The 26,833-nt window shown below is 35.7% G+C and overlaps 1 protein-coding gene across 1 annotated transcript in view; it reads left to right on the top strand.

The window, feature by feature from the left end:
- The window catches only part of LOC106058244 (von Willebrand factor A domain-containing protein 8-like), a 55,305-nt gene that overhangs the window by 10,305 nt on the left and 18,167 nt on the right, over window positions 1-26,833 (top strand). The window contains exons 14-29 of the mRNA XM_056022720.1: window positions 389-502; window positions 1,013-1,181; window positions 2,102-2,173; window positions 2,336-2,451; window positions 3,251-3,360; window positions 3,665-3,771; window positions 4,529-4,677; window positions 5,864-5,939; window positions 6,627-6,762; window positions 6,873-6,992; window positions 9,025-9,230; window positions 17,455-17,606; window positions 20,974-21,091; window positions 22,471-22,609; window positions 24,977-25,134; window positions 26,561-26,620. Coding sequence (XP_055878695.1) covers window positions 389-502; window positions 1,013-1,181; window positions 2,102-2,173; window positions 2,336-2,451; window positions 3,251-3,360; window positions 3,665-3,771; window positions 4,529-4,677; window positions 5,864-5,939; window positions 6,627-6,762; window positions 6,873-6,992; window positions 9,025-9,230; window positions 17,455-17,606; window positions 20,974-21,091; window positions 22,471-22,609; window positions 24,977-25,134; window positions 26,561-26,620 — 2,002 coding nt within the window. The remainder of the gene's footprint in view (window positions 1-388; window positions 503-1,012; window positions 1,182-2,101; window positions 2,174-2,335; window positions 2,452-3,250; window positions 3,361-3,664; window positions 3,772-4,528; window positions 4,678-5,863; window positions 5,940-6,626; window positions 6,763-6,872; window positions 6,993-9,024; window positions 9,231-17,454; window positions 17,607-20,973; window positions 21,092-22,470; window positions 22,610-24,976; window positions 25,135-26,560; window positions 26,621-26,833) is intronic.

A 26,833-nucleotide genomic window follows, 5' to 3' on the forward strand; every position in this document is an offset into this window, starting at 1 on the left:
TGTGTATCTATGACTCTAGGTTAGTTCATGAGAGAGAGTTGCAGTTATTTGATGGAACCAGGCTTATATAAGATAAGAAGATCTATCACTTTAGGTTAGTTCATGAGAGAGAGTTGCAGTTATTTGTGTATCTATGACTCTAGGTTAGTTCATGAGAGAGAGTTGCAGTTATTTGTGTATCTATGACTCTAGGTTAGTTCATGAGAGAGAGTTGCAGTTATTTGTGTATCTATGACTCTAGGTTAGTTCATGAGAGAGAGTTGCAGTTATTTGTGTATCTATGACTCTAGGTTAGTTCATGAGAGAGAGTTGCAGTTATTTGTGTATCTATGACTCTAGGTTAGTTCATGAGAGAGAGTTGCAGTTATTTGTGTATCTATGACTCTAGGTTAGTTCATGAGAGAGAGTTGCAGTTATTTGATGGAACCAGGCTTGTAAGTCAGGAGAAGTATGATGAGATCAAGACTGAGACTGGCTTCACTGACAAGGACATGGAGAACAGGTTAGTGCTGCCATTGATTGAATGCATGTCAACATAACCTAAATCCAAAATAAATTAAGAGTAGAAGATTATTTATAACTTGAACATTAGAACACTCTTCAAATAAATAAGTATAATTCTATCCCTAGAATAAACTATTCCATTAAAAATAATAAATTCACGAATCTAAACTGACAAACAAAATTGGTTGGCTGTATTATCAAAAAAAAAGTTATTCAAATAATCAATTTATTAATTATTCATTTTGTTACGATAGATGTTTTGAAAGTTTGTAAATAATAATAATAATATGGCTTGTCTTCGAGTCCGAAGATTAATGAGGAATACAGTATTTCCCGTGGCTACGCAGCCCCAGCTGTGACCTATTAAAGTTTGTAAATATCCTGATAAGATTGACTCTTTATGTTATTTAATCAAAGTCTTACTTAACTCATCATTTAACTTCACTTAGATTGTTATAGTCAGTTCGATAGAGTTCTATATTTACACTGCTACATTCTGTCTGTCCAGAAATATTTTCCCTATCCATCCGTCCTTCCGTATCATTGCTCTGTCAGAGCCTCCAGTAGTTGGCAGCACAAAACAGCAGTGGCTGAGTCCTGAGATGTTGACAACATTCCTGTATCACAGCATGCGGCCTCTGTCCAGAACTGAAGAAATGGATGTCATTGCTAGACTGGTGAGTTCTTAAATCTTTTCACAGTACAAAATGTGACTTATGATAATATCTGATCTTTGAAATTACAGATGTGACTTCAAAAGAGAAGATAATTGCCTCCTATGCAAATCCATGTGTCAATCTAGTCATGCATGTTAATTAGAGTCTTAAATTCTGTCATTGTTTTTCCTGGCCGCTTCAGACAACCTTTTCAATGCTCTAGTGACACTAGGAAAGAAGGAGCACTTGTAGGAATTTGTCCTTGAAAGTTGCTTGGCTTTTTCTGCATCAGATGTGGCAAAATATGTAGGTTTCAGATTGGTTTGCATAGTCATGGGGAACACTGTTCTCATCCTAAATCTTCAGAATTGAAGACATTGTCTTTAATATTATTTTTTTATGACATAGACATTTTCATTATAACTGAGCACCTTTATAGTATTGTGGACATACTGGTGTTTTAATTCTTCTTCCTCGTTCTCATTATTATGTTGGAGCATTCAGATGACTAGACCAATATTTTCAGATGAACTGTTGGAGCATTCAGATGACTACACCAATATTTTGAGATGAACTGTTGGAGCATTCAGATGACTAGACCAATATATGAGATGAACTGTTGGAGCATTCAGATGACTAGACCAATATATGAGATGAACTGTGTAGTTGTTTCCAAATCAGGGAGCTCTCCTTATAGTTTTCTTTCTATAGGGGCTTTTTAGGGGCCAGTGCCTTATTCGGGCCTCTTGATAAAGTAGGTAGTTTTGAAGGACATGGTCAGCATTCTCTGGTGACACACCACATGGGCAGATTTCACTAGTTGGTGTTTTAATGTCTCCTGTTACATCATGTGTCAGAATGAAAATATTTTATGTTATCATTTCTTTAAAGTGATGCAATCATTTGTTAAACCGTCAATTTTTTGTTTTTACTTTATTCAGGTTCCTAATGTCCCTGACCTCAATAAACTTTTTGACTTTGTACATAAACTAAGGGCATCATCAGATGGAACGGTAAGCATTTGATCTCTACCCTGATGCATGATTTTAAGTTTTTGTTTTAGAAAATATCATAGACTTTTTTTAAAAAATGTGACCTATAACAAAATAGGTACTTAGGAAGTCTGCCATAGTTTGATATATAGATTGTCTACTCTGACCTTTACCCCCTTTCAGCTTCAATCCTTAGCTTCCAGTTTCTCTACACGTCAGTTATTGCGGGTAGCTCGCAGGTTGGCTCAATTCTCAAGTGAGGATCTCTATAGTGTCATACACAAAGCTTGCTTGGCCAGGTAGTTTTACTTTTTTTCAAGTGCATTTTTATTTATGCCATTAAGATCCTTCATTTAAGAACAATACTGCCTTATAGAGAAACATTTAATATGCAATCTGTGGCATTCCACGTCTTCAGAGATGCTCTTTTCCCTTTGCAACTTCTAATGTGACTAAATAGGCAGATCCTTAAATTTCATGTACATTTTGTTTCCTAATGAAAACACTCAATGAACTTTAGTCAACTTTAGTCGTTCTGGAGGGCATCCCATTTTTCATAGGAGTGTGAAAAGAACACTTCTGCTGACCATGACGAAGGCTTTTAACAGACAATAATAATAATAATAATTTTATTTATAAAGCGCTGTTAACAAACAAAATGTAGGCTCGAGGCGCTGTAACAACATTACAAACACAAACAAGACAGCAGAAATAAAAAACTAATCTAAAAAATTTTTAAACAAGTAGGTCTTAATGTTGTTCTTAAAAGTGGTGTAACATGCTGTCTGTCTGAGATCAATAGGGAGTGAGTTCCACAACTATGATGTATAGGGATCTGAGATATAAAGTTTTAATATAAAGTTTTAATATTTGTTATATATTTATTATATCATTAATGTAAACTTGTCTATAAAAAGATTTCTGCTAGTAAAATGTTTAAAACTCAGAAACAAAGATATACTGCTGCAGGGGTGAACTACGGTATAGAAAATGCAAAAAAAAACAACATGCATATATGTGACCCTGCAGGGCCCAAGTTTTGTATTTTCTAGTAAAATCTGATAAATTTAAAATGAAAGTATTTTCTTTGTCCGACAGGTTTCTGCCGCGGCTTGCCCAGTCAGCATTGAACCAAACTTTGGAGGAGTGTCAAGTGCTCCCTACAGATAAAGATCATCATCTGGATGACTACCAGCATTCTATTTCATGTAGGACACAATCATTAGGGAACTTGTGATGTAGGACAGGGGTTCTCAACCTGTGGGTCGTGACCCCACTGGGGGTCGATTGACCATTTGCCAGGGGTCACTTAAGACCATCGAAACTATGGATTATTATTGCCTAGTCTTCTATTGGTGTGTGTGTGTGTGGGGGGGGGGTCGCGGCAGAGTGGGGGATTGTAAAAAAAGGGGTCGCCGAGCTTTGAAGGTTGAGAACCGCTGATGTAGTAGATAGTACTCTTAGGTAGCACATAAGTAATTCTTATTGCTTCCTTTGTCTGACAACTTCTAGGTGAAGTGAAAGATGGTATCGTGAGACTTGGCAAGACCAGCGTTGCGGTTTATAACCCACAGAATAGAACCAAGGTCCCAGACATACTGTTCTATGAGAACCCACAAGTAAGTTGATTACTTAGATTGGGTTTTTAAGTTACAGACTCAGCCAGGGCGCACGGTTAGTTTGACTTGGTCATAGTTTTAGTCATAGCCCAGGTTTTTCCTATGAGTTCATTTCATGGCCACTTTGTCAATCATGGCACAGTTGTTTTTTCTAAATTGCTTTTATATTGAGCATCTTTCATGCTTTTATGCTTGGTGCACTTTAGTCCAATCTCTGTGGGGAGGAGGTATCTGGGAGAAGGCTTCCGTGCTGCCTTCAGGATCTCATCAAACACAACTCTGCTAGAGTCTGGATTCAAATTCGAGCCCTTTGTTAGGTGGACGATCCATAGCCCGGCAGTTTTTGGCTTCTCAGCCACACATTAGTTGGAGCCATAGACTCATAGTCTCAGCTATGACCTAGTTTGAACCCTAAGACTTACTTTTGATTAGATTGTTTGAGTTTTAAAACAACTGTTTCAATTGAAATACTAAAAAAAAACACTAAATTTTTATATTTTATAATTGCATTGTAAAAAAAAAAAGTTGACAAATCTGGACCTTAGTTCAACTGAAGAATGTTACTATAGGTGGAATAATTATAACTAACTATATTAGCAAGTTAGTCTAGTTAGTGAGATGTTCTATTAATTCTGACCATCTCTTAACATTTTATCATTCATTTATTCATTTAAGCTTATCATATCTAACTAAAAAATATATGAAGTGATGACCAATGTCTTACAATAGTTGCCCCTTTTGAACTTTTCCCATGTAGCATCTGGCTGTGATGGAGGACATGTTAAAAGATTTCACTCTCGGGGAACACTTACTTCTGGTGGGGAATCAAGGTGTCGGCAAGAATAAGATTGTTGACAGGTTTCTGCAGCTGTTAAACAGGCCCAGAGAATATGTTCAGCTTCATAGGTCAGTGATGTGGCCTCTGTAGGCATTGGAGGATGAGAGTTTAGTATTGTAGGTTTTTTCTAATACACTTGCTGGGTTATAGAACCTGGTAGTATAAAATAGACATAACTTCCACCAGGTGGAGCTTGTTGTCTACTGTGCAAAATGTTGCTTCCAAATTTAGGATCTAAAAAGAAATCTCATTTTTTTCTTCTTCTCCTGCATTCTCATTATCATGTTGGTGGGTTCAGGTCACCTTCACCTCTGCCTTAGTCTGTTGGACCATTGGGTCGCCACACAAGATTTGTCAACCATATTTCTCCATTCCTCTCTGTCTTTTGCCTTGGATTGAACCTCTTTCAATGGCAGGCCGTCCATTCTTTTATGTTCCCATTGCTTTGTCTGCCTCTTCTTCTTTTCCTGGTCCTGTTCCCTGAAGGAAGGTCTTTGCAAGACCTTGTAATATGGCCATAGAGCTTTAGGGTTCAGATAATTAGTCCTATATCTGTGAGTGGTTTCCAGATCTAGCAGCTCTCCATAGAGTTAAGTAAAAGGTATTGGTCACTGTGCTTTCCACTTAAAGCCATCTTTAGTGGTTGACCATAAGTGGTAATAAAAGTTGTTTGGGCTGTAGCTCCAGACAGTCCAACTAACTTTTGTTTAATACAGTGCTTGAAAAAAAAAACTTGAACACACTTCTTTTAGACAAAAATAAACTGAACTTTTATTTGACAGTATATAGAGCTTTCAATTCCAGTGTAGATGTATGTAGAGATCACAAGTTGAATAAGATGTTCAACAAATTAAACAAATTAAACAAACTCGTTTTACAACCACAATAACCACACGTCCATCTGTCTCTGTTATGGCCTGACTTTCATCAGCTGTTCACTCCAATCTGTCCATTCAGTTGCATCAATCCTGCTCACAGGTGACATCAGAAATCACCAAGCAATACAAACATGCACGCTTACTCCATAACAAAATATAAGCAAGTCTTGAAGGAAATTTTTATTTTAATAATTACTATCCTTATAAAAATGTGTAAATAAATTCTTAATGCTACTTAATGGATGCACTGTAGTCTTACATTTGAATATCAGTGTTTACTTTTTGTAAGATGTCAATCTATTGACCAAAACAGAAAACAACTATGATAAAATAATATAAGAAACTTATTGTATATGTCAGTGCTATGTTTCCCCAGAGATACCACTGTACAGACATTGACATTGCAGCCAACAGTCCGAGAGGGCATCATAACTTATGAGGACTCACCACTAGTAAGTCAGGCATTGCAACTATAACAGTTCTCTGGGTTACTAAAATATTTGCTTTTGAAGAAGGACTACTATCATGTAACGACCTGGATTTCCACTTTGGCTATTTTATTTCAATAAATCTAATTATTCTGATCCTCTTACATCCCCTTCAATCACTTGCCTTCATTTAAACCAAAGTCATTTGTAGAGTCACAAAAGTAAACCCAATTGACATAATTGAAAACTCTATTTTTAGTAAATTCCAATGTCTATTATTAACAGTATGAGAAAGTAATAGTAATTTAATTTTAAGCAACATATTCATGCAAACAATAAGACCTTGACACATAATTACAGTGTTATGAGTGTTGTCTCTAACTTAATATGCTGTAAATAACTTTTTTTTTCAAACCCTGAGACCTTGAGCCGTACATTACGTGACATCATGCATGTTACTTTGAGCGTTTCTTAAATCAGATTTACCTCCTTTTTTAAAAATAAGGGAATGGTATAAACTTCTTTCCTGTCCCTGAGTACCTTACCTTTATTAAATGATACCGGAAAAACATTTTGAACACTGAATATAGCTGGTTGCTTAGTTCTTAGAGTAACTTAGCTGGAATTTTATGTTAGCTAATCAAATGTAAAATTCTTCATGTATGGATCATATCCATGTCACATGATAACAATGTGATACTCTATTCTTAGGTTGTAGCTGTAAAACTGGGTCATGTCCTGGTGGTGGATGAAGCTGACAAAGCACCCACAAACGTCACGTGTGTTCTGAAGACTTTAGTGGAGTCCGGAGAGATGCATTTAGCAGACGGACGCAGGATAGTGGCTGGTAATAGCCACATGACTTGGGAATAAGCATGTTTATATAGGCTCTTTGTTTTGTTACCTTTTTTTGCCTGAAATTTGTGTTTTCATAAAATATTTTGATTTCTCTGACAGCTGGCTCAGGAATCACTCCCAAACAAAATATAATTGTGGCCCATCCAGACTTCCGAATGATTATACTGGCCAATCGCCCAGGTTTTCCTTTCTTAGGCAATGATTTCTTTGGTGCCATGGGTAAGTACATATATATAGTATATGTTTGCTTGGTGTAATTGTAACTAAGTCAGATTATCTTTACCTGATGTAACTCATATTATCTTTACTAAATCATATTATCTTTACAAGATGCTAAATCATATTATTTTTACAAGATGCTAAATCATAGACCTGGGAAGCGTGGTCGAGAGGCTAAGTGCGCTTGAACTTGGCTTGGCTTGGCTACCTAGAAGTGGGCTCGAGGTTCGACACCCGACTCGGGCAGAGTTGTGTTTACTGAGCGCCTAAAGGCAGCATGGAAAACCAACTCCTAGATACCCCCCCCCCCCCCTCTCCACAAATAAGATTGGACCAAAGCGCTCTGAGCATGCTTATGAAGGTAGCGCTATATAAAAGCTATAAATATATTATTTTTACAAGATGCTAAATGTTTGATTGAGAGATAGAGTTGATATTGCTATATATTGCTATATTACTATCTCTAGCTTATAGCTTGATAGCTTAGTCACTAAGTCAAGCTTATAATTTATAATTTAGGACTCTGTGTTAATTCTGTCACTAAGTCAAGCTTATAATTTATAATTTAGAACTCTGTGTTAATTCTGTCACTAAGTCAAGCTTATAATTTATAATTTAGAACTCTGTGTTAATTCTGTCACTAAGTCAAGCTTATAATTTATAATTTAGAACTCTGCGTTAATTTATAAAATGATAATGGTTTTAGCATTGTAAAGAACAGAATATTTCTCATGTATACAAAACATATTACTTGTCAGGGTTCTATTCTTGCTTTTCTTTGGCTTGGCTCATTAAAGGTTACTTGGTTACTCAATTACAATTATTAAAACTTGCTTGGCTCATTAATGGTTATACAAATAAGAACAATTACTACTAGATACACTTTAACTCCAACTCCAAATATATATATATGGATTACATAAATAGTACTTTAATACTTAATAAGCAGACAATTATATTAACTCTTAATAAATCTTAATACACAACACCAGTCCAGTAAGTAAACGTCCAACCTTCCTGGACCGGGAGCAAGACCTCACTGACTAACACACTCTCTCGCACATTCAAAAAAGACTAAACCATTCAGTTCATAACAATTGTGGGAAGCGTGGTCGAGAGGCCAAGTGCGCTTGAACTTGGCTTGTCTTGGCTACCTAGAAGGGGCCTCGAGGCTCGACATCCGACTCGGGCATAGTTGCGTTTACTGAGCGCCTAAAGGCAGCATGGAACACCAACTCCTAGATACCCCCTCCCCCCCACGGTCCACAAATGAGATTGGACCAAAGCGCTCTGAGCATGCTATAAGCATGAAAGTAGCGCTATACAAAAGCTATAATAATAACATGTACTAGACTATTCACATTCAAAACCTGGGGGGTACATATACAAGGGGTATAACTATCATACCAAAATATCAAAGTAACATATTCACTCTGGTCATACCCCCCCCCCCCCCCCCCCGACTGAAAATGTAGATACAAATATCAACCTTGAAATAAAGAAAACTGACACAAAGATAAAGGTCTCTTTTTACCTAATATCTTTTATTGTGATAGAATTCTGTGCTTATAAGAGAATCCTAATGTGGTATGATGTTGTAGAACTTACCAAAACTTTCTTACAGGAAGAGCTCTTCATATCTCTTCAGAACAAGAAGATAAATTTATTTTTTTTATGTAGTGAAAACTAGATATGTAAACCTTATTCAATTTTTTTTTTTAAACATCTTATTAAAAAAGTTACAATACCACATATCGTATAGCCAACCAAGGAAATTTAGTTTTTTTGTTTTTTTTTTGTTTTAAAAGTTTTGAAAGTGCATATTGTTTTTGAAACTAGACATATTGATTTATTTTTAATGTGATTTTTCTTGTAGCATACACATTTTTCTGAAATGTTTTAAGACTTTTTCTTTAATGCTATTTCTTTGAAAAAAGAAATAGGAACTTATGGGGTGTAAACAGTTACTGCTAAGCTTTGGCTGATGAGTTGATTTTAAGGAATTTGTATCCATATCTCTGCTGTGTTACAGGGGATATCTTCAGCTGTCATGCTATTGACAACCCAGACATGGAATCAGAAATGGCCATGCTTCGCCAATATGGACCAGATGTGTCAGACACAACATTGAAACGACTAGTGTCTGCCTTTGCTGATCTGAGAGAGATGGCTGACCAGGGATTGATTAACTACCCGTACTCTACTCGTGAGGTGGTCAATATGGTGAGACATTTACAGGTAATTACTTTTTCATCTATTTCGACAACTGACAGCTGCATGAGCAGGTCATAAATGTAACAAATTTAAGGCTAAATAATTAGAATAGAAAATACTTGTAAGATGTCAGTGAATTCATTTTTGCAAAGCCTTCCTTTAAAATTAATCTGAAGAAGTATTGGAAATAGTGTAAGGGGATGGCTGTTATGAGATTTATGACTTAAAGTAATGCTTTTAGGCTTGAGATGGCCTGGAGGGAGAAGTCACCAGTGCCAACCCCCAGGTCTTTCACAATTCCAAACAGCTCTCTGGAATTTAGGGTAGATTGAAAGAAATTCACGGCCATTGAATCAAGTCTTTGCAGCTTTTGTTGCTTCCCTCTATTGAGAAACATCTCATGTATATCGCCAGTGTAGATTTGTAAGATGGATTAGTAGCTTGTTAAATTGTCATCCCAATCTCTTTCTTGTTTGCAGTTACCCAATCACCTTCTTGTTTGCAGTTACCCAATCACCTTCTTGTTTGCAGTTACTCAATCGTCTTCTTGTTTGCAGTTACACAATCACCTTCTTGTTTGTAGTTACAATCACTTTCTTGTTTGCAGTTACCCAATCACTTTCTTGTTTGTAGTTATCCAATCACCTTCTTGTTTGCAGTTACCCAATCACTTTCTTGTTTGCAGTTACCCAATCACTTTCTTGTTTGTAGTTATCCAATCACCTTCTTGTTTGTAGTTACAATCACTTTCTTGTTTGCAGTTACCCAATCACTTTCTTGTTTGTAGTTATCCAATCACCTTCTTGTTTGCAGTTACCCAATCACCTTCTTGTTTGCAGTTACCCAATCACCTTCTTGTTTGCAGTTACCCAATCACCTTCTTGTTTGCAGTTACCCAATCACCTTCTTGTTTGTAGTTACCCAATCACCTTCTTGTTTGTAGTTACCCAATCACCTTCTTGTTTGTAGTTAAGTCACTTTAAGTCATAAATCTCATAACAGCCATCCCCTTACAGTGTCAGGGTTTCAAATTATATATATATTTACTGCTGCTGCTTGACTCTTGTTCTTGTTTCTTGACTTGGCTCACTAGGGGTTTCTTAAATATTAAATAATACTTGCTTGGTACTTTCTTGGTTACTCAATTATAATTCAATACTTGCTTAACCTTAATATACATCAACTCTAACTCCTTATATTCACGAATATCGATAATACTTTAATACTTAATAAAGCACACAATTATATCACTCTTATGAAATACACAAAACACCAGTCCATCAACTTATGAAAATATAAATGCATAAATACCAGTCCAGGAAGTAAACGTCTAACCTTCCTGGACCGGGAGCAAGACCTTATTGACTAACACATTCTCTCGCACATTCAACGAAGACTTAATCACTCAGTTCACAACACGTGCAACACTTCGCATTCATTACAAGGGGATATACAATCATACCAAAATATCAAACTAACATTCATTCTCGCCATATTTCTCCCTGACATCCCCCCTCTCTCGATATGACTGTTATTAGATAACAGTCATTTAAATATATACATAAATATACATACATACACACACTGTGTCATACTCATACTTGTATACATATATATATAAACATATATATCTACACATAAATGTATATAATGTACATTAAAGTGAAATAGCCCTTATTAACCTAACAAAAGAAATATGTCCAGCTAAGGCTATCACTTATATGACACTATTTACAACAAAGGGAAAGAGAGAAGAATAAATGAGAAAAAAAAATAGTGGCATGGAGAGTTAAATTACAATTTGAAGTTGCCAGGCATAGTCTTCCCACGTTAATATTTAATATGTAAAACAGCAAACATACAAGAAAAGATCAACTCCTATGTATAGCAATAATATATGACAAGATACTATCACTAATAGTTAAGACCACGTTTGACATTGTATTGGGGGAAAAAAAGATGAATTCTAACAATTACAACTAATATAACTATGCTAAGTTAGTCTTGACAGTGTATCAGCTAGTGGACAGTGGTCTGTGGTCAAACTGAATTGTGCATCCTCCTGGGTATCAGAGGTATCTGTCTAGGCGTTGGACACTCACGCTACTAATGAAGTAATGCTACTCTCTATGTGTCAGCTCTCTGCACTTTACCGGAAGGAAGCCATCTACTTGGTGCAACACACAGCAAGCTATTTCGGATGTGCTGTTTAGAATAATACAATAACTATTTAAGATTTGGTACAAAAAAATAATTAAAATACATGAAGACAGACACTGCTGAATTTTCTCTATTGCCAAGTCGCACTTGGGAATTCAGGTGACCCTCGTAGACACCCCCTTCTCAGCGACTGGGAGAGGGGAAACACTATGTCAAGATTTCTTTTTTCTTTTTCTTGGAAGTTTTAGGTACAAAAACATTTGTAGCCTATTGGGGTCTGGTTTAACTTTACCCCCACCAACAACTTGATAAACTCCTTTTGTTAGGTTTAATCTCTTTAATGGTTTGTGTACTCTGTGAAATGGTCTCAGAACATGAATAATATTATTGTCAATAAACTGACAATCAATAAGTTCCTTATCAATAAGTTCCTCAGTAGTTAAGACATTTCCTATTACTTCTCCAATGTCTATCTCATTAATATCATAAACAGTATAATTACAATCATTTAGTTCCTTACTTGATAAGACATTGTCAATTTCTTCATTATCTTCTATCCCACTTATATTATTATCAATATCCTGACAGTTATTTTGTTCCTCATTAGTTAATATGTCATTTTCAATTTCTATTTTATAGTTCACATCTCCCTGTAATGACAGTTTTACTTCCAGTTCCATTTTCAACTTTACCACTTCTATTGCCTTTCTTTCTAATTCTAATTTTAATCTTTCTAGATCTAGTTTTTGTTGGTTTAAAACAAACTCTCGTAATTCATCACCCTCAATTCCAAACATGTGGGCCTGTTCTATTAATACCTCAATTGACCTAGGTTTAAACTCGTCCATGGTAATCACAAATAAAAAGATGTATTACTGAATAAGGGTAAATTAATTTATAAAGGTTAAGTTAACAAGAAACATTGTTCAATTTACATAAGACAATAAATTATAAAAAGGATCAACAAAGAAATGAAAAAATTCACCCTTTATCTCCCCTACTGAAAAGGCAATGTACACTCGACCCTGAATGCCCTATACAACAGACAAAAGAAAACTCAACTTATCTGTGTCTGATGCCAGGAAAGAAATGACAACTCTTTCCACACGACAGTGTTGCTTTAAGAATGTAGAACTTCTGGAGTGTCAGGTCGCTGTTCAGCCTCCTTGTAAACGCTTTATGACTCACAGCAGATTTAGAGAATGAAACAAATACAAAACAAAATTATTCAAGCATTGATATAATACTAATAGTAATAATATGGGTGCATAAAAAAAATGATTATCTAGTCAGGTAGTACAATAATAATCCAACATCAATGTAGCAAATGTAGATAAATCACGATTACTTGAGTAATTGCATTCATGTAGAATAATCCAATAGTAAGTGAATACTAGTAGTAGTAGTGTCTCTTTAAATAGTGATGTCCCTTTAAATGGCGATGTCTCTTTAAATGGCGATGTCTCTTTAAATGGCGAAGTCTCTCTAAATGGCGATGTCTCTAAATCCAATAATCCAATAGTAAGTAAGTAGTAGTAGTGTCTCATGAAATGGTTATGTCCCTTTAAATGGTGATTCCTCATTAAATGGTGATGTCTCATTAAATGGTGATGTCCCTTTAAATGGTGATGTCTCAAAACGCAAAAATCCAATAGTAAGTAAGTAGTAGTAGTGTCTCATGAAATGGCGATGTCTCTTTAAATGGCGATGTCTCTTTAACTGGTGATGACATCCCGTGCTGAATCACAATTTGTCAACAAAAACTTCTGTGTAACAGTCACAATCGTGTGTAGAGGTCAACCAGTGAAAAAAAAAAAATTGCGGACTCTGGCTAGTTCAATGACTTCTTCAGGGGGACGAAAAAATAGGTACAACCGACACGGTACCTGCCCGCACGAAGCCTCCAGATGTCAATAATAATACTGGTTAAAATAGTACACTGGTTAATACACTGGTTAAATAATACCGGTTGTCTTAGATCCACTCAAATATGTCAAGGTAGTATCTCGTTTGGCTGATCGAAGGGACAAATGATAGGTAACAGGTACAACGATACCTGCCCGGACAAAGCCTCCAGATGTCAGGGTTTCAAATTATATATATATTTACTGCTGCTGCTTGACTCTTGTTCTTGTTTCTTGACTTGGCTCACTAGGGGTTTCTTAAATATTAAATAATACTTGCTTGGTACTTTCTTGGTTACTCAATTATAATTCAATACTTGCTTAACCTTAATATACATCAACTCTAACTCCTTATATTCACGAATATCGATAATACTTTAATACTTAATAAAGCACACAATTATATCACTCTTATGAAATACACAAAACACCAGTCCATCAACTTATGAAAATATAAATGCATAAATACCAGTCCAGGAAGTAAACGTCTAACCTTCCTGGACCGGGAGCAAGACCTTATTGACTAACACATTCTCTCGCACATTCAACGAAGACTTAATCACTCAGTTCACAACACGTGCAACACTTCGCATTCATACCAAGGGGAAATACAATCATACCAAAATATCAAACTAACATTCATTCTCGCCATATTTCTCCCTGACATCCCCCCTCTCTCGATATGACTGTTATTAGATAACAGTCATTTAAATATATACATAAATATACATACATACACACACTGTGTCATACTCATACTTGTATACATATATATATAAACATATATATCTACACATAAATGTATATAATGTACATTAAAGTGAAATAGCCCTTATTAACCTAACAAAAGAAATATGTCCAGCTAAGGCTATCACTTATATGACACTATTTACAACAAAGGGAAAGAGAGAAGAATAAATGAGAAAAAAAAATAGTGGCATGGAGAGTTAAATTACAATTTGAAGTTGCCAGGCATAGTCTTCCCACGTTAATATTTAATATGTAAAACAGCAAACATACAAGAAAAGATCAACTCCTATGTATAGCAATAATATATGACAAGATACTATCACTAATAGTTAAGACCACGTTTGACATTGTATTGGGGGAAAAAAAGATGAATTCTAACAATTACAACTAATATAACTATGCTAAGTTAGTCTTGACAGTGTATCAGCTAGTGGACAGTGGTCTGTGGTCAAACTGAATTGTGCATCCTCCTGGGTATCAGAGGTATCTGTCTAGGCGTTGGACACTCACGCTACTAATGAAGTAATGCTACTCTCTATGTGTCAGCTCTCTGCACTTTACCGGAAGGAAGCCATCTACTTGGTGCAACACACAGCAAGCTATTTCGGATGTGCTGTTTAGAATAATACAATAACTATTTAAGATTTGGTACAAAAAAATAATTAAAATACATGAAGACAGACACTGCTGAATTTTCTCTATTGCCAAGTCGCACTTGGGAATTCAGGTGACCCTCGTAGACACCCCCTTCTCAGCGACTGGGAGAGGGGAAACACTATGTCAAGATTTCTTTTTTCTTTTTCTTGGAAGTTTTAGGTACAAAAACATTTGTAGCCTATTGGGGTCTGGTTTAACTTTACCCCCACCAACAACTTGATAAACTCCTTTTGTTAGGTTTAATCTCTTTAATGGTTTGTGTACTCTGTGAAATGGTCTCAGAACATGAATAATATTATTGTCAATAAACTGACAATCAATAAGTTCCTTATCAATAAGTTCCTCAGTAGTTAAGACATTTCCTATTACTTCTCCAATGTCTATCTCATTAATATCATAAACAGTATAATTACAATCATTTAGTTCCTTACTTGATAAGACATTGTCAATTTCTTCATTATCTTCTATCCCACTTATATTATTATCAATATCCTGACAGTTATTTTGTTCCTCATTAGTTAATATGTCATTTTCAATTTCTATTTTATAGTTCACATCTCCCTGTAATGACAGTTTTACTTCCAGTTCCATTTTCAACTTTACCACTTCTATTGCCTTTCTTTCTAATTCTAATTTTAATCTTTCTAGATCTAGTTTTTGTTGGTTTAAAACAAACTCTCGTAATTCATCACCCTCAATTCCAAACATGTGGGCCTGTTCTATTAATACCTCAATTGACCTAGGTTTAAACTCGTCCATGGTAATCACAAATAAAAAGATGTATTACTGAATAAGGGTAAATTAATTTATAAAGGTTAAGTTAACAAGAAACATTGTTCAATTTACATAAGACAATAAATTATAAAAAGGATCAACAAAGAAATGAAAAAATTCACCCTTTATCTCCCCTACTGAAAAGGCAATGTACACTCGACCCTGAATGCCCTATACAACAGACAAAAGAAAACTCAACTTATCTGTGTCTGATGCCAGGAAAGAAATGACAACTCTTTCCACACGACAGTGTTGCTTTAAGAATGTAGAACTTCTGGAGTGTCAGGTCGCTGTTCAGCCTCCTTGTAAACGCTTTATGACTCACAGCAGATTTAGAGAATGAAACAAATACAAAACAAAATTATTCAAGCATTGATATAATACTAATAGTAATAATATGGGTGCATAAAAAAAATGATTATCTAGTCAGGTAGTACAATAATAATCCAACATCAATGTAGCAAATGTAGATAAATCACGATTACTTGAGTAATTGCATTCATGTAGAATAATCCAATAGTAAGTGAATACTAGTAGTAGTAGTGTCTCTTTAAATAGTGATGTCCCTTTAAATGGCGATGTCTCTTTAAATGGCGATGTCTCTTTAAATGGCGAAGTCTCTCTAAATGGCGATGTCTCTAAATCCAATAATCCAATAGTAAGTAAGTAGTAGTAGTGTCTCATGAAATGGTTATGTCCCTTTAAATGGTGATTCCTCATTAAATGGTGATGTCTCATTAAATGGTGATGTCCCTTTAAATGGTGATGTCTCAAAACGCAAAAATCCAATAGTAAGTAAGTAGTAGTAGTGTCTCATGAAATGGCGATGTCTCTTTAAATGGCGATGTCTCTTTAACTGGTGATGACATCCCGTGCTGAATCACAATTTGTCAACAAAAACTTCTGTGTAACAGTCACAATCGTGTGTAGAGGTCAACCAGTGAAAAAAAAAAAATTGCGGACTCTGGCTAGTTCAATGACTTCTTCAGGGGGACGAAAAAATAGGTACAACCGACACGGTACCTGCCCGCACGAAGCCTCCAGATGTCAATAATAATACTGGTTAAAATAGTACACTGGTTAATACACTGGTTAAATAATACCGGTTGTCTTAGATCCACTCAAATATGTCAAGGTAGTATCTCGTTTGGCTGATCGAAGGGACAAATGATAGGTAACAGGTACAACGATACCTGCCCGGACAAAGCCTCCAGATGTCAGGGTTTCAAATTATATATATATTTACTGCTGCTGCTTGACTCTTGTTCTTGTTTCTTGACTTGGCTCACTAGGGGTTTCTTAAATATTAAATAATACTTGCTTGGTACTTTCTTGGTTACTCAATTATAATTCAATACTTGCTTAACCTTAATATACATCAACTCTAACTCCTTATATTCACGAATATCGATAATACTTTAATACTTAATAAAGCACACAATTATATCACTCTTATGAAATACACAAAACACCAGTCCATCAACTTATGAAAATATAAATGCATAAATACCAGTCCAGGAAGTAAACGTCCAACCTTCCTGGACCGGGAGCAAGACCTTACTGACTAACACATTCTCTCGCACATTCAACGAAGACTTAATCACTCAGTTCACAACACGTGCAACACTTCGCATTCATACCAAGGGGAAATACAATCATACCAAAATATCAAACTAACATTCATTCTCGCCATATTTCTCCCTGACACCCAATCACCTTCTTGTTTGTAGTTACCCAATCACCTTCTTGTTTGTAGTTACCCAATCTCAACCCAAAGCAATCCAATCAAAGCAGTTTCCTAAAGCATTTCTTCTCAAAGGCTTGAACTCAGCATTTTTGTATCACTAACCTTCTTATCTGTTTGATGACATTCTGATATGTTTTTCTATAGTAAATGTGTACGTAGGAAAAAATGAAAATAAAATTTCGAGCCTAATCAGAATACAGAATCTATAATTTTGTCTTAGATGTTTTTTATCAATATTTTTTTTTTCATTCTTCAGCAATTTCCCAACGAAGGTTTGACCACAGTGGTAAGAAATGTGTTTGATTTTGACTCCTACAACAAAGAGCTCCAGGAAACTATTGTTGAGACAATGCAGAAGCATGGAATCCCTGTTGGTGCGTCGCAAGCCTCCATTAGTTTGGCTAAAGAGTAAGACTAGAAGCTTCTCTTTCTGTTAGCAATGTTAATACCTTACCATTGATAAATTCTTCCGAGTGATCAGAATGAAATCAGGCAAATATTTTGTGCCTATGACTCTGTGAATGTTAATGATGAATGTCCTTGAACTGTGATAGCACATTTTTATCAATCTGTTTTTCTTATTGTTATGACTAGATTTTTAAAATAAAAAATGTTTTTTGATGATAAAAATTTCCTGAGATTTCCATACGAAATAGATCTTCTATATTGAAAAACAGTTTGTTGTCTTTTTTTTTTTCAAGTTATCCTACTGTGTGATGTCACATGTAAATAGATGTAACATTGATGTATAAGTGACATCATATGCTGATTAAGCTTTAGTTGATTGCATTAATTGTTATTTTGACATTACAATCCCAGGTTATTTTTGTCATCAATAAAACATTTTGTCCAATGGGATTGATTTTGTTTCATTTATTTCCATGTCTTTGTTTGGTTTTCCATGTTTTTGATTGTCATGCCGTTAGTTTTAGACTTTATTTATATGTCATTGAGTCCACTCAACCATAAGTATCTGAAATTCTTGGGGAAAGTAAAGTCAGTTCGTCATTATGTGGTCACATGACCTCCATTGTCAAGTTAATGGCACAAAACATAATCATACAGTTGTCGAAGTATTAAATCATTGCTGGCACCAAATAATTGTTAATTAAAAATGATTTTCAATTTAATCCGGATTATTTGTGTTTGCCGTTGATTTGAATGTAGAAAACAAGTTAGGCAATTAGGTTCACAAAAACTTGATTGAGATGTGTGATTGATTGATATGTGTGATTGATTGACATGTGATTGATTGATATGTGTGCATGTTAGCTGAGGGTTTCCTTAGGCTTTTATTAATATTCCCTGGATTTCAAAAAAGTTCACTGTCATATTTGTTGCTACTATGACAATGACATATGATTTGAGCTGTAACAGGAATATCCATGGGGTAAAGTTGGATTAGACAATGGTCTATGCGCCCCCATCCATCATTGGCCTCCTTCAGTCGTAGAACGACTATGGTTCATCTCAGAGCACACTTCCTCATGTGGCTGTGGAGCCCTATTTTGGAGAGACACTCCCGTCCACAGATAGCGCAGGTTAAGGTGGCTTTTGCTTCGGTGGTAGAGGAGCTGGCCGTTTTTCGGATTGTGCGTTTTTCTTCCTGAGCTGAGACCCATGTACTTTCACTGTCCATAGCTTTCTTGGTCACTGTCTCTCTCCACCTGTTGCGGTCTAGAGCTATGTCTTCCCAATTGTCAGTATTGATGTCATATTTGTTGCTACTATGACAATGACATATAAGTTGAGCTGTAACAGGAATATCCATGGGGTAAAGTTGGATTAGACAATGGTCTATGCGTCCCCATCCACAGAACTGAAAAAAAAAATAATAAAAGGGTTATCTGAGGTGAGAAAGTTATTGGTGAACTGTGGAATTCTCTGTGGAAATTTCTTATTCCAAATGCTAGGACTAATTCGTAGAAGGGCTCCTTCGCTAGCACCATTTCAGCATGGAATGGGTTGCCTGAGTCAGCCAGAGTTTAAGAGGCACTACGCCTAACAGCAGAGTTTCTCGCCAAGGCTCTACAGGAGGACTAATCCTTCCAGTCTTGTTTCCAATTGGAGTTCATCTCAGGTGTCAGAGTTTAAGTTTAATTAACATGCATGACTAGATTGACACATGGATACACAAAGCATGCAATTATCTTCGGTTTTGAATTAGCATCTGTAATTTATAAGGTCATTGTATCCTTTTTAAGGTAAAGTAGGGGAGAAGTGACCTGGGCATTATGATATCATTAAGATGTCATTATGATGTTATTATGATGCTATTGTTAATTGTCGTTTAGAAGTGGATGTACTAATCATTTGCCAAACATCTCAAAACCATGTAAATTGTTACCTTTTAGAAAATTTCTTTATATGGATTTGTAAGAATAAATCATGGAAACTATAATTTTTAAAAGTTCTTCTAATAACTCCTGTTGGCATATTAGTTTTTTCCTATAATTCATGGGTCTTCATCAATTGGTTTTTGTTCATTTAGAACTATACCATCTAGTTGATCATACAACATAATTTTTTTTGGCATTCTTTTTGATCATATGTTATCTGCATCATGTGGTATGAGTTTAGGACAGTCATCCTGATGAAGACATTCATTTAGTTTCAAACCAAAATAATAACGCACAAATAGAGTTAAAGTTGTTTGTAATAACCAATAATTAATTTCAAGTAAAAAATAGATATGAATAATCAATTCAAACAAAGTAATATTTATTACAAACAAAAGAAAGGTGTTACCTCTGTAGTATATATTTAATATTTGTTTACTCTACACTAACACTTGTAATAATGGAATACAATCTGTAAACATAACTACCATTTGGTAGCAATGTCCTAAACTGGATCACCACTTTTGCAGTTTTGAAATTTCATTTCACCATGGTTTCAGTAGGTAAGAGAGAGAAAGGTAGAGTCCCCTTTCTTGTTGATTTCTGATGTAACCAGTGACAAAACTGATGCAGATGAATGAACAGATTGGGGTGAACAGCTGATGAAAGTCAGATCAAGACAGATGTACCTGTGTCTATAGTAGTTTTGAAGTAATGTTCCCCTTTCAGATCTTGCAATCTATAGGGCAGATAATGAAAAGGTCATCTATTTCTAAGGCGAACAGTTAAATGAGTGTGTCATGTGGCCAGTAAAATGACCAACAGCCTTTATTTTCTCAAACAAATGTGAGTTTGGTGGACTCAAGGGCATCCTAAAAATCCCGAAATTCAAAATTCCAGTTTTCACCTTTTTTTTTTCTTTTTCAATGAGAATGGGGAAAGTTGAAGTTTTAGCTGAAATGATATATTCTGATTCAAGAGATGTAATTCAGAAAAAAATGCAAGATCTATAGATTTGATTTGTGAATAGAATAATTTAGATCAAAATTCTGCTCTTTATAGAGTTTCACAGTCAATTGAAACAAAGCGGAAAAGCTATTTGTTTCCTAAAAAGGGAAAGTTTTGACTGTTATTTGATTTCATTATCTCAGTATTACCTCTGTTTGACTTATCTGCATAAGACACAGCCTAACGAATTAAATTATCTTCAACTCTGAAGGAACATCCAAAACATGTCAAACATTGTACAAAACAAACAACCAAACAGCCCTCACAACTTCTATAGGAATATTTATATCATTATGGGTAACATACATCAAAAATAAGATTGGCTAAATAATTGTGTTCTTAAAAGAAACGTACATTGATATATATACTTATACAGTCCTCTATATTTGTATAAAAGCCACCATATTTTTTTCTCTCTCTTTCTCTAGAATCCCATTACCTAAGTTTGAACTCCTGGGTCAGTGGGAAGTGACCAATCCTAGTGGACTGAGACAAAAAACTCACTTGATGAGTCTGCCAGTTACTAGCAGTAAGATCAATGTAAAAGTAAGTCAATCAGTCATTTCCTTTTGTATGTTCACTGATTCGGTCAATAAATCAAAACGGGAAGATCCAGTCATTCAAAAGTGGAAATCATTGCAGATTATGATACTCTCAGAAAATCAAGCTGAAAGTCATCCTATACAGTCACATGGAACAGACACAATATAGAGCAGTGAGATTCATAGCAAACGAATATCCACATTTGACTAGAGTAACACCTTTAGTTAAATCACTAAATTTAGAAAGCCTTCAGGATAGAAGACTTGAAAGTAAAGTAGCAATCATACATAAAACACTGAACCATAATCTTCAAATACAAAAACAAAATCTAATAAAATACTCAGAAAGACACAAAGATAAAGGCACATTCCTTGTTCCATATGCTAGGACAAATTTGTACAAATGCTCATTTTTCCATAGTTCTATTAGAGCCTGGAATGGGTTGCCTGAGCCAGCCAGGAAAACCAGTGACTTGGCAGAATTTAAGTCATTGGTTAATATGCATGAAAAAATGCATGACCCGTAGGACGTAATCATCTTCTTTTTTGAAGTAACGTCTGTATTATATAAGCAGATACAGTCAATTCAATTAACACAAGAAGTTATTGTCATCAATGGTAGTCAGTTTGTAAATCAACACTGGAGGTCATAGTTTGTTTTCTATTTCCCTATAATATGTTTGTCATAGAAAAATATATTTCATAATTCCCCAAGAGAAAATGAAAAAGTGAGGAATTTCATCCTAGTCACAACTAATGATGCATACATATTAGACATAAATAAACAGCAGCACCAGGGACCAAGTTTTTAAATGAGAGAAAGTAGTGAATTAAATGCGACGAAAATAAGGGACTGCGCCTACCAAGGCTCGAACCAGTGGCCCTGGAAACGATAAAACCTCCTAGCGATAACGCACTAAACGAACTTAACCTCTAGACCATCAGAATGTCCAAAAAAACATTCTTCTGGTCCAAAGTCATTTCACTCGTATGCAAATTACCACCCCAGTGGTCAATGGTCACATGCCCTAGCTAGCTCCTCCCCCATCTCGCCACATCCGTTCACCAACAACTTCAATAGAGCCGACACAGACAGCCATTTCCAGGGCCACTGGTTTGAGCCTTGGTAGGCGCAGTCCCTTATTTTTGTCGCATTTAATTCACTACTTTCTATCATTTAAAAACTTGGTCCCTGGTTCTGCTGTTCATTTATGTCTAATATGTATGTATCATCATTTGTTTCAGCACCTAGCTTCACTTCTATATTTAGTCACAACTAGACAGTGAATTATATTTGTATCATTGCTTAAAGCCTAGGCAAGTCAATCTTATTGAATTTCACATTAAAGCAGAATGAATGTATCAGAAAATATTCATCACCAGGGACCTTTTGAAATCTTCATTCAAAGTAAAAATGTTGACAGAACTGAGTCCAGGAGTGTCAAGTTCTCAGAGGAGGAGTCTCACTCTGTGATCCCATTGGAGGAGGCAAACATTGTTTGTGATGTAGCAGTAAGTCAAGGTGAGAGTTTGACCTTCCTATTTAACGCCTAGTTGAATTCAATAGGAAATGGAGAAACATAGAATATATAGGTTATATACTTTATGCTAGCCATCAGCTTTAAAATATAGGCTAGTGTATTATTGAACACAGAAGAAGAAATATATATTTATACTATTGTTTCATTAGTTCCTTGTGAGAAAACTTTTCTTCTTCTTTATTGTTCTCATTTTACATGTCAGAGGGTTCAGGTCAGTAATCCTGTACCTCACATTGGTTTCCAGATCAGGCAGTTCTCCATATAGTTTTTACTTCTATAGAAAAAATCAACATCCAGAAAATCATTTCTTCTTCTTCTTTATTGTTCTCATTTTACATGACAGAGGGTTCAGGTCAGTAATCCTGTACCTCACAGTGGTTTCCAGATCAGGCAGTTCTCCATATAGTTTTTACTTCTATAGAAAAAATCAACATCCAGAAAATCATTTCTTCTTCTTCTTTATTGTTCTCATTTTACATGTCAGAGGGTTCAGGTCAGTAATCCTGTACCTCACAGTGGTTTCCAGATCAGGCAGTTCTCCATATAGTTTTTACTTCTATAGAAAAAATCAACATCCAGAAAATCATTTCTTCTTCTTCTATATTGTTCTCATTTTACATGGCAGAGGGTTCAGGTCAGTAATCCTGTACCTCACAGTGGTTTCCAGATCAGGCAGTTCTCCATATAGTTTTTACTTCTATAGAAAAAATCAACATCCAGAAAATCATTTCTTCTTCTTCTTTATTGTTCTCATTTTACATGTCAGAGGGTTCAGGTCAGTAATCCTGTACCTCACAGTGGTTTCCAGATCAGGCAGTTCTCCATATAGTTTTTACTTCTATAGAAAAAATCAACATCCAGAAAATCATTTCTTCTTCTTCTTTATTGTTCTCATTTTACATGTCAGAGGGTTCAGGTCAGTAATCCTGTACCTCACAGTGGTTTCCAGATCAGGCAGTTCTTCATATAGTTTTTACTTCTATAGAAAAAATCAACATCCAGAAAATCATTTCTTCTTCTTCTATATTGTTCTCATTTTACATGGCAGAGGGTTCAGGTCAGTAATCCTGTACCTCACAGTGGTTTCCAGACCAGGCAGTTCTCCATATAGTTTTTACTTCAATAGAAAAAATCAACATCCAGAAAATCATTTCTTCTTCTTCTTCTAGCCAGCTTTTTGCTGCTGAGCTGTCAGCTCTTTTGCAGACTGTGCCAAGGAAAAAAAGTGTGCTGTTTTCTTCAGTTGTTCAGCAATGCCGTACAGGGTGTTGGTTATGTTGGGCGAAAATCTTTTCATATGATTTTTCCATCTTATTAAATGTTTTAACTCCTTCAAGCTCATTGTTATCATCATTATCATCTGTCCCTTGACTTTGGTCATAAGGGTGCTGTGACAGTTCACTCAACCAAATCCCTCCACTTTTCCTGGTTAGCAGCTGTTCTTAGCGGAATATCAAGAGAGAGGCCGGTCCATTCTTTTACGTGACCCAGCCAGCTTTTCTTTGGACGACCCTTTCTTCATGCTCAATCCTCTGTACCTGACTTTTAACATTGAGTCAGCTTAGAATATGACCAAACCAGCTCAGCTTTTGTCTATTCATAGTTTTGAGTAGTTCCTTCTTTTATGCTTGTACTTCCAAATTCTCTGACCATGGTCACATCTAAAAATGAAGATCCTTGGTGATTGGAGCTAATGGCAGGCCCCATACAATCTAATGGGCACTGAGTAGGATTTCTCCCAGCATTGCAGTGGAGACTATCTTCTTATCTTATAAAATACAGACGTCACTTCAAAAAAGAAGATGATTATGTCCTACACATGTTACTAGGTAAGATGATTACGTCCTACACATGTTCCTAGGTCAATCTAGCCATGCATGTTAACCAATGACTTAAATTTTGCCAAGCCATTGGTTTTTCTGGCTGGCTCAGGCAACCCATTCTATACTCTAATAGCACTAGGGAAGAAGGAGCATTTGTACAACTTTGTCATAGCATATGGAACAAGGAAGGTTCCTCAATGGTCAAGACCATTCTGGGCTTTGGTTTCAAATCAAAGCATAGTCCATTCTGTCCCAATTCTGGAGAAGTCTGAAAGCCCACTATCTCTGAGAACTTGGTCATTCTTACATTGTTACTACCAAACTATGAGAAGGCTGCCAATAATATTCAGTTTCCTTGACAGTCCGCATATGTTAATGGCTTGAGGGCTTGTTCTGACTACACACATCAGTTACATGGACCTAAAGCTTAACAGTATTGGCTACATAGTATTAAAATATGTACACATTATATTTATCTTAAAATGTGTTTATGTAGGTCATGATGACTAGTTCTCTCATCAACAGCTGCCAACAGAAGTCCTGGTAAAAACAAACATGATGTCATCTATGTGGCTACATGTCACCCCCCTGGTTTGTACACATTGACATCAACATCCCACACTGCAAACTTTATTGACATGTATGACATCTTCCCGTCAACGATGGGATCTTACAGGCCAACTGTAAGCAGTTTTTTTTATTTCAGTGAATTGTAAAACTAAACTATCATTATTGTGGCTATATATGCTTGGTGTCTAAGTGTTTATGTATGCTTGTGTGTTTAAGTGTTAGTGTGTATGTGTGTGTTTTAAGTGTTTGTGTATATATGTGTGTTTAAGTGTTTGTGTTTACTTGAGTGTTTAAGTGTTTGCCTGTGCATGTGTGCATGGGAGTTTGTGTGGACTGTTTTGTTGTTTGTTTGTTTTACTTATTTCGGATGTTCCTTCAGAGTTGAAGATAATTACTTCCTAGTCCAAACCTCCCGCAGGACGACGGGGGATGGGAGCGGGCAGGGTTTGAACCCGGGGACCATCGATAAGTCCGAACGACAGTCCAGCGTGCAAACTGCACGACCAGGCAGCCATCCTGAAGGTAATTACTTTAAAAAATCAGCTGACTTAAGATGTTCTTCATCAAAGACCAAATCAAAACCTTGAAATTATTAAGAAACTTCATGGCATGACTACATATTAAACTCAATGCTTTGCCATATCAAAATTCTAAGTAGGTATTTGAATAAAAACTAGAACATCAAGTGTATGTTTTGTCATGAGATTAGCTAGAACATGAATTGTGCTAGCTCAGCCAGACAAGAAATACAATGAATGAGCTGAATTGAAATCTCTAAAAAGTTATTCCTGTAAGTATATAATAAATAGTTCTTTAAGGAATGGCTAAAAAAAAAAAGGCTTTAAACACACATAAACAGAAGGCTTCTCATAGTCATTAAGGTCTATATACATAGTGCACAGGATGGCTGCTTATTCATGCCCTGTAAGGCTTTATACACTTACACACAAACATAGGGCTACTCATGTCTAAGACTAAGACTGCTTTATTGATCCTTTTGGAAATTTGTTGTGATTACAAGAACTCTTTTCTCATATAAAGACAACACAACAGAAACATACACATAAATAGAACAGACACAACATAAAACGTTCATTCAGCGACTACACACAGGCATCTTGGTCTTTTTCGTGTTCCTGATCAATGAGTGGAGTTGATATAGTCTGACCGAATGAGGTACATCTAGGGCAAGCATAACCATTGTCCGCAGATGGTTGATTTAGATTTTCTTTTTGCAGTTTGCGTTTGTACAAGTTTTCATACCATTGGCAATGGAAGATTTAAAGAACACAGGTTTACATAACACATCAGTTATGGAAGATTTAAAGAACACAGGTTTACATATAAAACTTGAACTGGAAGATAGATTTGAAAAGCACTTATTTCTTTCCATGTACTCAATGGCTGATAATTTGTATTTCTTCCAGTCAAGACATGACTGTCTAGTCAAGTCAATTAAATGTACACATTCACTGCTCTGGCTCTAACCCTACACATATTTACACGTATGTTTACATGTGTCCAATTGTTTGTTGACAGGTCAGAGTTCAACCTCTTGGATCACCTTTGGATGATACCGTGCTTGTCCATGAACAAATGGTACTATTTATTTGGTTGTCTTGTTTTACTTAGTAATATAAACATATAATTAATTTACTTGTTGTAGAGGCTACTAAAGAAAATATCTGGATAGGCTATTTATAGCTAGAAAGAAAAGCCCCAAAGAAGAAGAAATGGACCTCATTCGCCAATCGTAAACAAACAACATTTAGCCACGTGATTCTCTATTTCTTCTATACAAATTACGATCTA

The sequence above is a fragment of the Biomphalaria glabrata genome, chromosome 3 (genome assembly GCF_947242115.1).
Source record: "Biomphalaria glabrata chromosome 3, xgBioGlab47.1, whole genome shotgun sequence".
NCBI lineage: Eukaryota > Metazoa > Mollusca > Gastropoda > Planorbidae > Biomphalaria > Biomphalaria glabrata.